Below are 14,232 nucleotides of genomic sequence, written 5' to 3'. Positions count from 1 at the left end.
AAACTTGAGCTACAGTAATTACAATTGTGGCTTTTATTGTCCTACACGAGCACTGTAATGGGCCCTTTGCAGCTAGCGCTTACATGGTACAAAAGCCGCCATACTGGAAAGCAAATTGCGCGCTGGGTCATACAAAACAAAGGAAAATTTAAATTGAGTTGCTTTGCTTTAGATGTCCCAGTGCGCAATTTGCTCTCCAGTATGGCGGTTTTTTTACCATGATTATGGGTGTAGATAAGTGATAATAAAAAGTATTATTATTATTATTATTATTATTATTATTATTATTATTATTATTACAATGATTCAGTGAATGATTCACCATGGTGTTCAAAAGCGGTGTTCCCTAAGGGACCATCTTCGGGCCACTGTTGGTTCTCAAACTTTCCGCGCGGCTCACATTGTGACGATGTTGTATTTATACACTGCTTGACGAAGGAATTGCGATTTATATTTGCAGGCCAGGGCAGGTGTCCACTAATATAATGATAACTGGTGATCAAAAGCCCTGGCAAAAATAAACTGAACTGAAAAAAAGCATCTGCTTGTAAAAACACAATTTTGATGGAGCCAAAGTATGCCGGTACTGTCCCCATTACTAGCAAATAGGCTAATTACCTAACAAATGTTACGTTTCTAGGGAAATAACAGTGCTTTGTGGTCGTCCATTGTGGTAATGCCGAAGTCTAAATCCCGGCCTCAGACTTCCCTAGGTCATTTACTTTACAATCTTGTCCTCAATAACCAGTCACAGTAAAGACAGGTATCGTGACTAGCACGAATTTAAAGACATCAGAACATACAAAAAAACAGACGTTTTAGAGAACATTCGGGCTATGCTTGTACGCCTTCTATCTCAATGTTCCCATTACGCAAACATGCTGATTACAAAAAACACATTGAAGAGACTCGAAAATAAGAAACTATAAGAGTTAACAGCATTGCCTAGTCATACAGCTCAGTCATTATTCAACTTATGTACAGTAAAATCGACTTCATATATGAATATTTCTGGCTGTGACCGCCAACTCTTTGAATAGTGAACAAGGCCAAACCGAATCTAGCTCAGATAGCGTAGTAAAAAATTGATTCTCTAAAAGGGAAACTCTGATGAAAATACAAGTTCCTGATCCAGACAGATACTCCTACAGTCATGATAAAATCATTGTGATCACTTAAGGTCAGCATCTTGCAATTTTAGCATCATATATTTCAAGGTTGCCACTGTAATGCGCCTTTTCTGTTTCCCGCCATAAATAGCACGCGAGATGTGATCGATATAGGTTGTCTGATTTCAATGCAATTTTCAGAATCTGTTCCGTTCTGTTCACGTAGTCACATGTGGCGAGGTTTAAGGTTAAGATTGCAAACAAAGTGACTTCAGAAAACAGATTCAGTTCGTGTTTGCGATATTTTGAATTATACGGAGTAAAAATTATAGTAAATGTAGGCGTAATTCCAAACAGCACAGCTAGGGTGTTACATATGTAAGGTTTAAAGCCGCCTACAAAATACTTAGAAGAAAATCTACGGAAAATGTCTCGGCAGAGCTCTGCCCATTCCCAGTGAGCCTAGGCAGACCGGGAAAAGAATATCCGCGTTAACTTTTTCGTTTTCTGGAATGATTACGGGTCCTATTTGTTCTCTGGTGAAAGTCAGAGTAATCTCTTCATGCATGGATGGTTGTTGGGGACAAGATGGTCAACAACGTCATGAAAATATTTTTGCTACATATTTAATAACAAAATCACCCCATCCCTTGTTCACATGGTGGCTCAAACATTCACAAGTAGGGTGTTTTGTTTTGTGCGAGGTCTCCACTACACGTCAACCCTAAAAACATCGACGTGTCTCTCGTCTCACAACACTATTTGCCCTCAGTTCTCACCACCCATTTTTCGGTAGTTTTTGCTTGTATGAGAAATTCGTAAATTCGGAAATTCGTAAGCAGACAGATCTGCTAACGGACGACATGGAAAAGGAGCAAAGTGTTTTGTCTCACGCTCTATTTCTCTCAGCTTTAAGTCGATTTTCTCTTCTTCTCCTTCCTCGGCTTCTCTCGAGGATTGGCTTGGTTTATTTGTAATCTTTGTGGCAGTGCACTGTAAGTGCCCTAGACACTATGTTACCGGGTTGTAAGAGTGTAAGAGTGCAAAGAGTGTCCGTGGTGCCAATATGCCCGCAGCGTGTGCATTAATCACGAAAATAAACAGGTCTGTTGGAAGCGTGCTTGAGTTTCAACAAGATGAGCCCCAAAATGGGCAAAAATTTGTGACTCTTATGAATAATAAAGCAGCTACTATTTCCAAAAAGATGGAATTACCTGGTGATAAATAGCTTCGTCTAGGAGAGTAAATTTTGGACTTCGCAGAAACAATGGTCAACCTTTATCAAGAGTAGGACGATTGTGATCTTCGTGTAGGAAGTAGCAAGGATTGACAGGCCTTCACAACTCTTTAACGGTTGAGACTTTAGAACCTTATTTTTGGTCTTTGACGTCTTTAAGGCTTCGCCCTTACAAGCATGTCTTTTAGGGGTTTTCCTTTTTTAAAAGATACCAATGGTGGCTCTTTGAAAACTTGCCGTAAAGAAGGCTGATTTTGTATCAAGTGCCATTTTTTTAATAAAACATGCTTTAGGTTTGGCACTGCCGAGTGATACTGTGTCACAAAGGGTAAGATATCATTAGGGCTTTCATTCCTTTGCTTCAACGCTGATTCACTTTCTGCATAGAAGTGTGTCAAATAGACGTTTCGGATAGCCTCTAGCATAGAGATGTGATTTGAGTTTGTAAATGTTCTCTTCAAAAGTTGTTCTTGAAGAATTAGTGCGTAGACGTCTTAAGGCTTCGCCCAAATTCTTTTTTGACACCTGGTGGGTGGCTGGAGGAAAAATGAGTGTACTGAGAGGTTTCAGTCGGCTTGAAGTGTGTTTTTATATCCAGAATGGATTGAGTTTGAAAGCGTTAGCCTTTGTGTACAACACTGTCTAGCAATTTGACTTCAGCGTTTGAGATCTCAGCCGTAAATTTGATGGTAGGGTGGTGTGTTTGCTTGTGTGATGAACTTATCTATGTCCGGCTTGCTGACATCGCACAACGAAAAAATGTCGCCAATGTATTTTTTTTTTTTCCAAATCGTTGGCTTTATGATACTTTTGCTAAGAATCTGTCTCAAGATTGACCATAAAGATATTTGCAAAGGCAACAGCCATTTTAGTACCCATGGCGGTACCGTAAATTTGTAGATAGTTCTTTCCGTTGAACTGGAAAGAATTCTTTTTGATTATGTAAAGTCTTCTCAGCATTTCTTTAATTTGATATAGTGTGTGGCGATTGGAGGGTTATTTTCTGAATTTTTTTTGTATGCTTTACATACAGTATTGTTTATCTGCAGCGGGTTTCCCTACGGTGATTTCTTCACGGTTATTTTCCCTGCAGTGATTTACATACGCTTAACTTGGGTTCATCCAAGCGGTGGGAAAATTGAACATCTGAAAAGGTAAGGGAAAGGCCCCAAGTGAACTTTCCTCTGTGGTTGGGGCATGGATATTTTCTGAAACCACGCATTCTCTTTCATTGCCCCTGAAAATCCCCCAAGGGGAGTGGTCAGCCACGTAATTATAAATTATTCTACATTCAGTGTTTTTCTTCATTGAGAGAGGGACGGGACTCCTTTAATAGTCTGTCCTTTTGGAAATCTTAGGAAAAGTTTGCAGATGTAAGGATAATGAAAGATTATATTGATCTTTGTAAATTTGGACACCAAGATGAGAATTTAATTTTAAAGTACTTGGAACTAGTATTGAATTACATGTTAACATGGAGGGATTGGCATGAATTAGTTTTGGAAAACTATCAATCACCATGATTGGCCAAGATGTCAAATGAGCACTAATTTAGATTTCATTGGCATTAAGTAATAATAGCATCATTCAGTGATTCCACCATTCTACCAGATGAAAGAAATGCCTTTAACCAGGAAATTAGGGTTGTCACAAAGTTTTGATGACCAGTGATATTGCCGGTTGCTTTCATAATTTCACCGAGAGAATTATGTAAAGGAGTAGAGGAAAAGCCGAGGTTACATTGGCATCTACTTTCTTTAAATCTCCTTCCGCTTAAATTATATTTGATAACCCATTGTAAACGTCGGTGACACAAAGAGTATGTTTGAACTTTGCCAGTAGCCCATGAATCTCTTTTAAAATATTTTTTTCAGGGTGAAGATGACACCAATGCAAGTTATATTTGCTCTGCCCCATATGAAGGGCCCAGTTTCAAGCCGCATTGGTGGCATGCTCCTCCAGAAAATTTTTAAAGTTAGGGTCTCGGAAATGCTATTTCCGACTATTTTCGAAGGAAATTTCAATAAATAAAAGTAAAATAGTAAGTTGTTTATTTTACCTATCTGCCGAGTTTTCTCTGCAGCAAGCGACAACACAAACAGGGAGTTTACAGTACAAGCAAAGGGCAAGACGTCGCAAACTCAGTTATAATCATCATCATCATCATCATCATAACATATCCTTGAAAAATAACTGGGAACTGGAGGACAGGTGATACTGAAGCCTGACACGTTTCTTGCCATTAATGCCTGGCCAAACGGGTCCACTGAACATGTTAGTGTAACATTATCCAACATTGTTGAATCAAACATGTTGCACTCGTTTGGCCACCATGTTCCATGATGTTGGAAGTCGTTGAACGAAGTTTGATTTCCATCAAACATCGCCTTCAACATCATCCAACGTTTCTTTTGTTCTAACGTGTGAACAACAGTGTTGCATTCTTTAAGCCATCACATTCAACAGTGTTGCACGCGCGCGTACTCTGCGGCTATCGGTATCCATGGTAATGGCTTATTCGTTGCATCTGTTTCGCGTGTTGGCACGTCAGTTCAAGCTACTAAATAGTGATCGAGCAAAGTTTTGAATGTCTGAGCGACGAAAGCTTAAGCAATCTCTATTCGAACACATAGCCCCCTTGTGTTCAAAGCTCTCAGGGGCATGGCGCCAATGTATCTGCAGGATCTTTTGCAAGTCAAGACCTCAGGACGCTACGCCTACGCAGTGACGCCCTGGGTCTTCTCAAGGTTCCTTACACCGGCATGGTGCAAGACCTTTGGAGACCGGGCATTTGCTGTTCAAGTTCCCAGCTTCTGGAATAGCCGTCCTCTTGCTATCACAGAGAGTGACTGTATTGATAATTTTAAAAGGAACTTGAAAACGCCTACATGGCGAGAGTTTGTTTTCTAAGATTCTGGGTAGATTTGGATTCCAGAACCTTGAGTCCAAAATTCTGGATTCAGCATGTTGCATTCGTTTGACCACCTCGTTCGACACTTTTCAACAGCGTCCAACAATGTTGGATGATGTTGGATTCGATTGGCCAGGCCTGTATGGGTTAATGAAAAGGGACTGGAAATACTCACACAGAGAGACACCTGTTTAATTCGAAATTTAAAATAAATTGGCCCGATTTTATAATGACTAAAAAAAATTACTGCCTCCAGGATTCCCAGATTTTAGCTGTACGTACGGTCGTACGTGCGCATACGGACGCTACGCCCCTGGTGGAAGGCATAGTGCTCTTGCCGCTTGCACTAATCCTGCACCCCAAGCATAAGGGATGGCCATTCATCTGACCAATTATGCCCCACTATATTGCAGCCTAAGTGACATTTATACATGTAATAAGCATTGTTATGACTAGACTGGATCCACCAAAATGGAGTTTGGTTTACCTGAAATTACTAAAGGCGTGTCTTACTCAACACTAATTAAAGAGAAATTCGGAGAAGCACTCGAATTTTGATGAGTCAAACATGGCAAACCTAGCTGTCTATTAGCTATACTGCCATACTATCAAGTTCAAGTTGCCAGAATGCCAAATTTTAAAGTATACAAATTAGGTGTCTTGGCTTTAATGGTGCACATTTAGTGCTCAATATAACACTAAAAATGGTACTTGGCATGCCTGAAACGTGTGTTACTCCAAGCAGAGTATTACTGTGTTTCTTTTTACTGCTGCTGGACGAAATAGTTTTCCCAAAAAATGCCAAGTTTGCTGTTGATCTTTGCTATCGATTCGTCACGAAGTATCTAACCTGATTTTGGCAGATCCATTATTGTCACTGGAACACTCGTCATGAGAAAAAGAAGCGAGAAATACTGCATCAACAGTATGGAATAACTTGCTGAATGCAGTACAACATATAAAAAAATTGACTTATTGGAGGTGCCATTCAGACGTTTTAAGCTGTTGTTTTAAAGTGCTTAATAATTATCGTTTGAGGTGTTGTCTTAAAGTGCCTATCAAACAACAAAAAAAGATCTATTTTTCGCTTGCATGTTCTCCTTTTTTAATTATTTAAAAAGGTGTGAAGATAAAATTAGGAATAACCTAGAATATTGTAGTCATGTTAGTCATACTTCATGGCTCCAGTAGTTTTTGTTGGCAAGGCAAAAAATAGTGATTTTCTGTGCTGTGGCCATCACAACTCTTTCGCTGACTGGTCCGTGAGGGTTTAATAGAAGAGATGCAAGGCAATATAGGTTCCATTTCTATTTCTGGTCCGACCGTCCACCTATTTTTATCTTATTAAAACTGGGTTTGTCACCAGGTGGATCCATTGGCAGATAAAAAATATAAATATATGTTACTCTGGTGTTTGAAATATAAATTATGTACGATAAAAAAGGTTTTCCGACGTTTCGGTTGTATTCAACAACCTTCATCAGGGGAAGTGAAAGATAAAATTTACACGAAAGCTAAAATATAAACCAAAGCGCTAATTAAAAATTCTAAAGTTAGTGTCATTTTTTCTCGGTGACCTTTTCGGAGTAAAAGTCCGTTAAAATGGGCAATTATAGCATTTTTTAGATTTCCGAAAACAGGCAGGTAAAGGTAAAGCCTCTGCTTAAGAACCAGAAGGCTCATCAGGCCGGCACTTATCTCCAGTTTCAGTAGCATGAAGCGACTAGGAGTATTTACACTCCCCCCTGGATGGGATGCTAGTCCATCGCAGGGTTACCCCCAGCATTACGCCGGTACCCATTTATACACCTGGGTGGAGAGAGGCACCGTGGGAGTAAAGTGTCTTGCCCAAGAACACAACACATTGTCCCCGGCCAGGACGCGAACCCGAACCACTCGATCCGGAATCGAGCACACTAACCACGAGGCCACCGCGCCTCGCGGACAGGCAGGCAAGCAAGAAATTTTAGAAAAATGTTCCGGAAATTCTAGATCTCAAATCGCCTTCCGAACAGATATTTTCCGAAAATTAACGTTGGGTGCCCCTGAATTCTCCTCATGGGCAGTTTATCATCATTACAAGTGAAATCAATAAAGTACCGTTTATGTGGTGTGTGTATCTGCTGTATACAACCCCCTTGTGTATTTGCAAGAAAAAGGCATTTTCCCAAAATAAATTACATGGCAGTGTTTTACCTACCCTAGTAAAACTCTTCCATTGAAAAAAAATAATACAAAGCCAAATTTTACTTCCCCTTTTTTTTTTTAATCTATTGTGGGGACTGCTGTGTATGTTTCACACAAACTGACGATGTGCGGACATCACAATTTAAACGGTACCGTGCCTTTCTGGCGAAAGCAATTCCTTTGAAGGCAATGTATTAGTGGGGACCCCACACCGCGGGTGTGTAGCTATACTCGTGGCCCCACAAGTCACCTTGTGTAAATCAATACATAACAAACTCTTAATTTTGTTGCACTTATAAACACAAAACTGGCGCTCGTTCCACTGTCACTGTTCCACTGTCGATTCCTAAAAGTAGCAAAGCACGCAGCGAGTTTTAAATGGCCGGGCCATTTTTTTTCAAGAATGTATTCCACCAAGATTGGTGACCATGAGGGGCTTCTTAGTTTTAGATTATATTTGCGCTTAAATCATGTAAACAATTCGAATCAGGTACGTCAAAATTAACAAAAGTGGGTTACAGAAAGTATATGCAAAATAACGAACGAATGCAGTTTTTGAAGCATACTTCACAAAAGTTTTTAAAAAGCCATTTCAATGACGTCGCATACAAAGGGTAAATTTTCATCGCTAGCCAGGTAATTCGACTATTTGCACCATGCCGTCATCATTTGAATTTCTGCCAGATAAACGGCGACAACTCGCACCACTACAATAGGAACCTCCACCCCCTCCGGCTTGCCATGACTCAGTGCCGCTTCCTCCACCAGAGTAACCACCTCCACCTCCTGAAGCTCCATTATCTTCAGATCCCCCTCCCCCACCACCAAATCCCCCAACTGCCCCAGGGGGTGGTCCACCGTTGAAACCACTATTCATTGCACCTGCTCGTCCTCCTACCCAACCCTGGGCACGTGACCCACCCCTTTCACCATGACTTTGTCCTGCCCTAGCACAACCCTGCGCTAACCATCCCGCTCCAACTCCCCCATGATAACTGGCAAATGCACTGTTGCACTTACCAGAAAATCCCCCAGTTCCCCCCTTTCCGCTTGTAGACGAATATCTTCCTACGCTTTTAGATCCTCTAGTACCCGCCTGATCATCCACCCCATTATATCCAGAAGATGCACCTCCACCTCCTCCGGCAGCCAGCAAAAGTTCCTTACTTGTTGTATAAACAAAACTCCCTCCCCCTCTCCCAGTACCAGCATTGTCCTCCACAGACCGTCCCAGATGAGCTGCGGTTCTGGAAGTGGATTGTCCTCCTTGCACCTCTCCGGAATCTCCTCCTCTCTGTCCCACCACGATATTCAGCACTGTTCCTTTATTTAGCGTAAACGTTCCCTCTACGAATGCACCTCTACCTCCGTAATAAGTCCCCGGCCTGTAACCGTAGTTATACGAGTGTGTTCCTCCTCTGGCACCCCAGGTTTGGATTTTATAACGTCCGCTGTTTGGAATTGTAAACCTTTGTATGACACCATAACGTCCCTTTCGACCACTTGTCGTCAAGGTTACAGTTACAGGAACGGGATCTAATATAAGTATAGAATTATAACAAACGATTCAAATTGCGTTCAAAATCTTAGTGCAATAGCTCTGATCTGAACTAGTCAATGTATCTTGCTAGTATTTTTTTCTTTTTTTTCATCTATTATCATTATTTGTATTGTACTGTTTTCAAAATTAGAATGTAAATTATTCAAAGTTGGCCTAGTCGTGACCTTTCTTTGGGAAATCATTTTCGCATGTGCTTGCGAGATGGATGCAAGTACAGGTAACTCCCGTTTTAGATTTCCAAGATGAGTCGAAGAAGAGCTAGTCTTCTTTAGTCAGTGAAGTTCGCCCAAACGAAGTACAAAGGTAAGTGAGCGATGGAAATTTTTCGATAATGACAAAGGACGAGAACACTTAAATTTCCGGATTTGGAAGTTGAAAGCGTTTCAAAGATTACAATAGACCATTTCAACAAGACATCATCTCGAGGCTCTGAGAATCAAATGTAAAGATTTGTATGAGTTTACTCCCCAGAGCCTCCAGATGATATGACGCCTTTTGCTTAGGATTGAATTTCAATAGATTGAAAGTGGGCTATTTTCATCTAGTATGTAATGTCGAGGAAAATATAAAGGACTTGAGCCTCGATACGGTGAGAGCAAATAAGTGAACGGTTGGCCAGCCGTGTCAAAATTCGTTGTAAGCGAGCCTCGAAGGATTTTGAAAATTTGAATATTTTTCGCTGTTTCTTAGCAATGGATGCTCGCTGGACCTTGAAACTTGGTCAAGGAGAAGTAAATTTATCCGTGTGGCCATCGCCGGAGTTTTAGCGTGACTAATGCCGGAGAAGTGTGATTTTATCGGCGAGATGTGAGGTAAGCTGGAATTTACTTTCTAGCCTTTCCTTAATTTAGGTACGAGTGACACCCCGGGAATTTGAGAAGTCGCTTAAATCGCATTCAATCAGGCAAATAACCACACAAAAAGCGAGAAAGTCACCACGACAATAAAGTTCGGCTTTTTTTTTTGAGAACTTTTGCGTGTAAATGTCTTTTCAGTTTGTTATCGAGATTCCAAAACCAATCTTTATAATTTTTTTACCCTCCGAGTCTGGGCCGTCTGTGGTTTAAGTTGATGAAAATAAGTAACATTATTATAGGGAAGATATTGTTGACGTCGCCTATTGTCATTAATGTGCCAACCAGAGCCTCATTGGCTGTCGAAACAAAAGGTATTTTGTTCCTGTGGTTGGCAAATTTGAATAACAAAAGAAATGTTTGTAAACAGATATCTTCCCTTTATGACTTGCTCCGTGAGCAGGCAAGATGAATCAAATCCCGCGCTGTGAATTTCAAATGAAAGGAAATGAGAGAAAACTTGTATACAAAGTTCTACAACAACAACATCTTTATTTCTTACAATTAAATATACAAATATCACACCACCTGCAAATAGCAAGGCTAATCGAGGCAGGTGGTGTGTAGACGGACCGCGTAAGATTTATTACGAATAGTTGAAGTGAAAAAAAAAAAAAAAAGTTCCATATTTATAATAAAAAAGGTCAGTCACGAGAGAAATTGAGATAAGAAAATCGAGGCAGCTATTTAGACAAGCGGGCGCTAATATTTTTTAAAATCGGAGATTATCGTGTTTAGGTCAGCATATCTATCCTGAACTTCAAATATTTTCAACAGAATTGTTTGAACTTTTTCCTTAAAGAGAGATTTTGAAGAATTCCGTAAATTTTCAGGTATACTATTCCAAATTTTGGCTCCCATAATAGAAAACGAATCATTTTTCTGATTTAGTCTAGAGTGGCTAATGTAATAATTTCCAGAAGAGGAGGAGCGAGTGCTGTAAGAGTGGATTTGTTGAGTAGGAATAAAGAGATGTGAAATATTATGAGGGGCAGTGTTATTATAAACATCAAACATTAACACCGAAGAAAGCTTAAAATAGCGCATTGTAATAGGCATAATGTTAGAGTGAAGAAAGTAAGGGACGGCATGAAAGCGGAAAGTTGCGAAGTTAATTAGGCGCACTGCTCTCTTTTGTAATGTAAGGAGTTTCTCCAAATGAGTTTTTGCAGCCTGGCCCCAGGCAACGAGGCCATAAGAAAGATAAGGGAAGATTAAAGAATTGTAAATCCCGTAAAATAATAGTTTAAATTGTAGTAATTCCTAGACAAATGTCCCTAATATGTTTCCAGAGACGCTTCATATTTTAACCTGCAAATGATTATGTTTAATTTCACCTTTGCATATTTTCTCGTTACCAGTGTACCCCGGATTGCAACTGCATCGGTAAGAGCCAGGCGTATTGGTGCATGAAGCTTTTATGTGACAGACACGAGAGGGCGCAGCGCATTCATTAACATCTACAAAGGAAAAATGAAACAACATTAAAAACCCGTTAAATATAGTCTGTATTGACAGCCTAACTCTTTACCCTGTCCCAGGTTGTTTCATTGAATGAAAAAAGGCAAAAGAAAGAAGGGAAAAAATCCCTTTTAGGTGTGACATTCAGAGAGAGGGTTAGGGGAGGGGGGTACTGAGATGAAATTGAAATCGATAAGCTCTTAAGCGTTACGATAACGGGATAGACGGGGGACGGGGTTGAAGAAGTGCATTCATTTGTATCTGCAAAAAAAAAAAGCAAAAACCCTTTAGTTCCTAGTCCGAAAAAAAGCCAGTCGCAAGCCAATTAGGTACCCTCTCAAAGAGTATAGCTTAAGAATAGAGCTTATAGCATAAGAATTTCAAATGAGAGGAAACTTGTACGCAACGTTCTACGTAAAATTACGGTTACAGTTCTAGTAATTCCTAAACGAATGTCCTCAATATGTTTTCAGAGACGCTTTATATTTTAACTGGCAAATGATTACATTTAATTTCACCTTTGCATATTTTCCCGTTACCAGTGTATCCTGGATTGCAAGTGCATCGGTAAGAGCCAGGCGTATTGGTGCATAAAGCGTTTATGTGACAGACACGAGAGGACGCAGCGCATTCATTAACATCTGCAACAAAAATGAAACAATATTAAGAACCCATTAAATGTGGTCTGTATTGACAGCCTTATTCTTCACCGGGTCCACGATTGTTTGATTAAATGAAAAAGGCAAAAAAGAACAAGAAAAAAATCCTTATTAGGTGTGACATTAAAGGAGGAAGGGGGAGGAGTACTAAGATGAAATCGAAATTGATAAGTTTTAAGCGTTAACGGAACAGACAGGAAGGGGGGAGAGTGCATTCACTTATACCTGGAAACAAGATGCAAACAAATTTAACTGCTAGTCCAAAAAGGCGCACGCAAGCCAATTCGGTACCCTCTCAAAGAGTATAGCTTTCAATCACATGACCAAAAGTGAAAATGGTGTTCTTACCAGTACAGGTTTTTCCGTTGCCAGTGTATCCAGCCTTACACGAACATACATAAGATCCTTCGTTATTCTTGCAGATGGCGTTGAGGTGGCAAGGGAAGATTGCTGCATTACATTCGTTGAAATCTAAAACCAAAATACAACAACCGTCTAACATGAAGTTAAAAAAAAATGCTTTTCAATTTTGGACAGAAACCATCATACTGACATCATGCTTCCACTACCACTGTTTAATCCGAGTCTGAAAAGTTGAACATTTCCTCATCTTTACTCATAGAAGGCGTGTAAAGAGAGGCGTTTCACCAGGTGTTCACATAAGAAACGACATTTAGTTAATTTATTCCCTTTTAGAAATTACAGTAATATTCGATGGTAAGATCGCCGACCGAGTGGCTCAGGTGGTCAATCATCCGAACACTGTCACGGGAGGTCGCGTGACAAATAAAAAAGGAATTCACTCCAGCCGAACCAGCACAGACAGTCTTTTAATAACTGATAAGAGGGTGCTGCCTTTAATTTATTATTAGTTATCACTTATTACTTATTACTTTTTATTTATTATTACTTACTGACTGACTGACTAACTTACTTACTTACTTACTTACACTCTAGTCTAGGTTAAGGACGATAAAGCGTAGGCCCTGTCTCACAACCTTTCAATACACCAATATCCAAAATGGCCGGCGCCATTTAGATATTCTTTTGTTTTTATTCAATTAGACCTTGATGCCTCTTTCAAGGCAAACTATTCTTTTAAATTTTAAGTTTAAGAACGAGGCATAAAGGGCTAGTTTGAATAAAAATAAACGAATATTTAAATGGCGGCCATTTTGGAAAAAAGGTGCATGTTCATAATCCTGTCGGACGTGAAATGAACCACACGTATTCAGTCGCAAAGTGTAAGGCGTGGAATTTCCTTTGTTGTACTGAGCTAGAGGGCAAGTTAGAAGAATGTAAACGGTTATTTGCGTCTCTCTTATCGTATCGTGTCTTACTGTGAAAAAAGTGCGTTTCCCACAAGGCATGCTATCCAAGAAAGTAAAGACATTGTTGAACATAAGAAATATCAAAATAATTTTCAATCGATCAACCTCGTACCGGTACAAAATTTCCCATCGCCTGTGAATCCAGCATTGCATGAACACTCATAAGATCCTTCGTTATTATGGCATTTGGCTTTGACATGACAAGGCGAAGGCGCTGCTTTGCATTCGTTGATATCTACCAGACAAATGTAATAACGTTACATGCGGGACAGTCTTAGAGAGACTCCTCAGTATATTAGAAAAGTTTAAGATTTCACTATTTTAAAACAAAATCTATCTTATTGTATTATTGTTGTCTTAAGTATTGAGAAGCCTTTTAAAGTCTTTTAATATCAAATATATTTAATTAGCTAATAAACTGCTGTGGCATAGCAGTGATCCTCGAAGTTTCCCACTCGTTGAAGTTTCCTACTCGTTGGAAAATCGCTAATGTGACACCACTGTTCAAACAAGGTGCGGCCAGTGATCCTTCTAATTATCGCCCAATTTCTGTGCTACCGGTGGTGTCAAAAGTAATCGAACGTCATATGCACAACTCTCTATATGCTTTCCTTATGGATAATAACTTGTTGTATTCTAGACAGTCTGGGTTTCGTAGGATGAACAGTACCGAGACTGCTCTAATCAAGTTAGTTGACGATCTTTTGTTCGGCTTAGATAATAATCATGTATGCGGCATGGTCCTGGCTGATTATCGAAAGGCTTTCGACATGGTGGACCATAAGCTATTGTTGCGCAAGTTGGAACAGTATGGTATAGTTAACCGGGAGCTTGCCTGGTGTCACTCTTATTTGTTGGATAGGAAGCAAGTGGTCCGTGTAAATGGGAGTGAGTCAAGCGAAGCTTTGATGTTGCATGGAGT

At 39.9% G+C, this 14,232-nt stretch overlaps 1 protein-coding gene across 1 annotated transcript in view; it reads right to left on the bottom strand.

The window, feature by feature from the left end:
- Positions 1-7,947: 7,947 nt before the first annotated feature.
- LOC138031967 (uncharacterized) overlaps positions 7,948-14,232 on the bottom strand; it is a 43,154-nt gene continuing 36,869 nt past the window's right edge. Inside the window, exons 8-11 of the mRNA XM_068879564.1 lie at positions 13,423-13,545; positions 11,839-11,961; positions 11,197-11,319; positions 7,948-8,980 (exon numbers count right to left, since the gene is read on the bottom strand). Coding sequence (XP_068735665.1) covers positions 8,073-8,980; positions 11,197-11,319; positions 11,839-11,961; positions 13,423-13,545 — 1,277 coding nt within the window. The 3' untranslated portion in view covers positions 7,948-8,072. The remainder of the gene's footprint in view (positions 8,981-11,196; positions 11,320-11,838; positions 11,962-13,422; positions 13,546-14,232) is intronic.

This window comes from Montipora capricornis, chromosome 14, assembly GCF_036669925.1.
Source record: "Montipora capricornis isolate CH-2021 chromosome 14, ASM3666992v2, whole genome shotgun sequence".
In the NCBI taxonomy this organism is placed as follows: domain Eukaryota; kingdom Metazoa; phylum Cnidaria; class Anthozoa; order Scleractinia; family Acroporidae; genus Montipora; species Montipora capricornis.
This window is presented reverse-complemented; position numbering and strand designations above follow the sequence as displayed.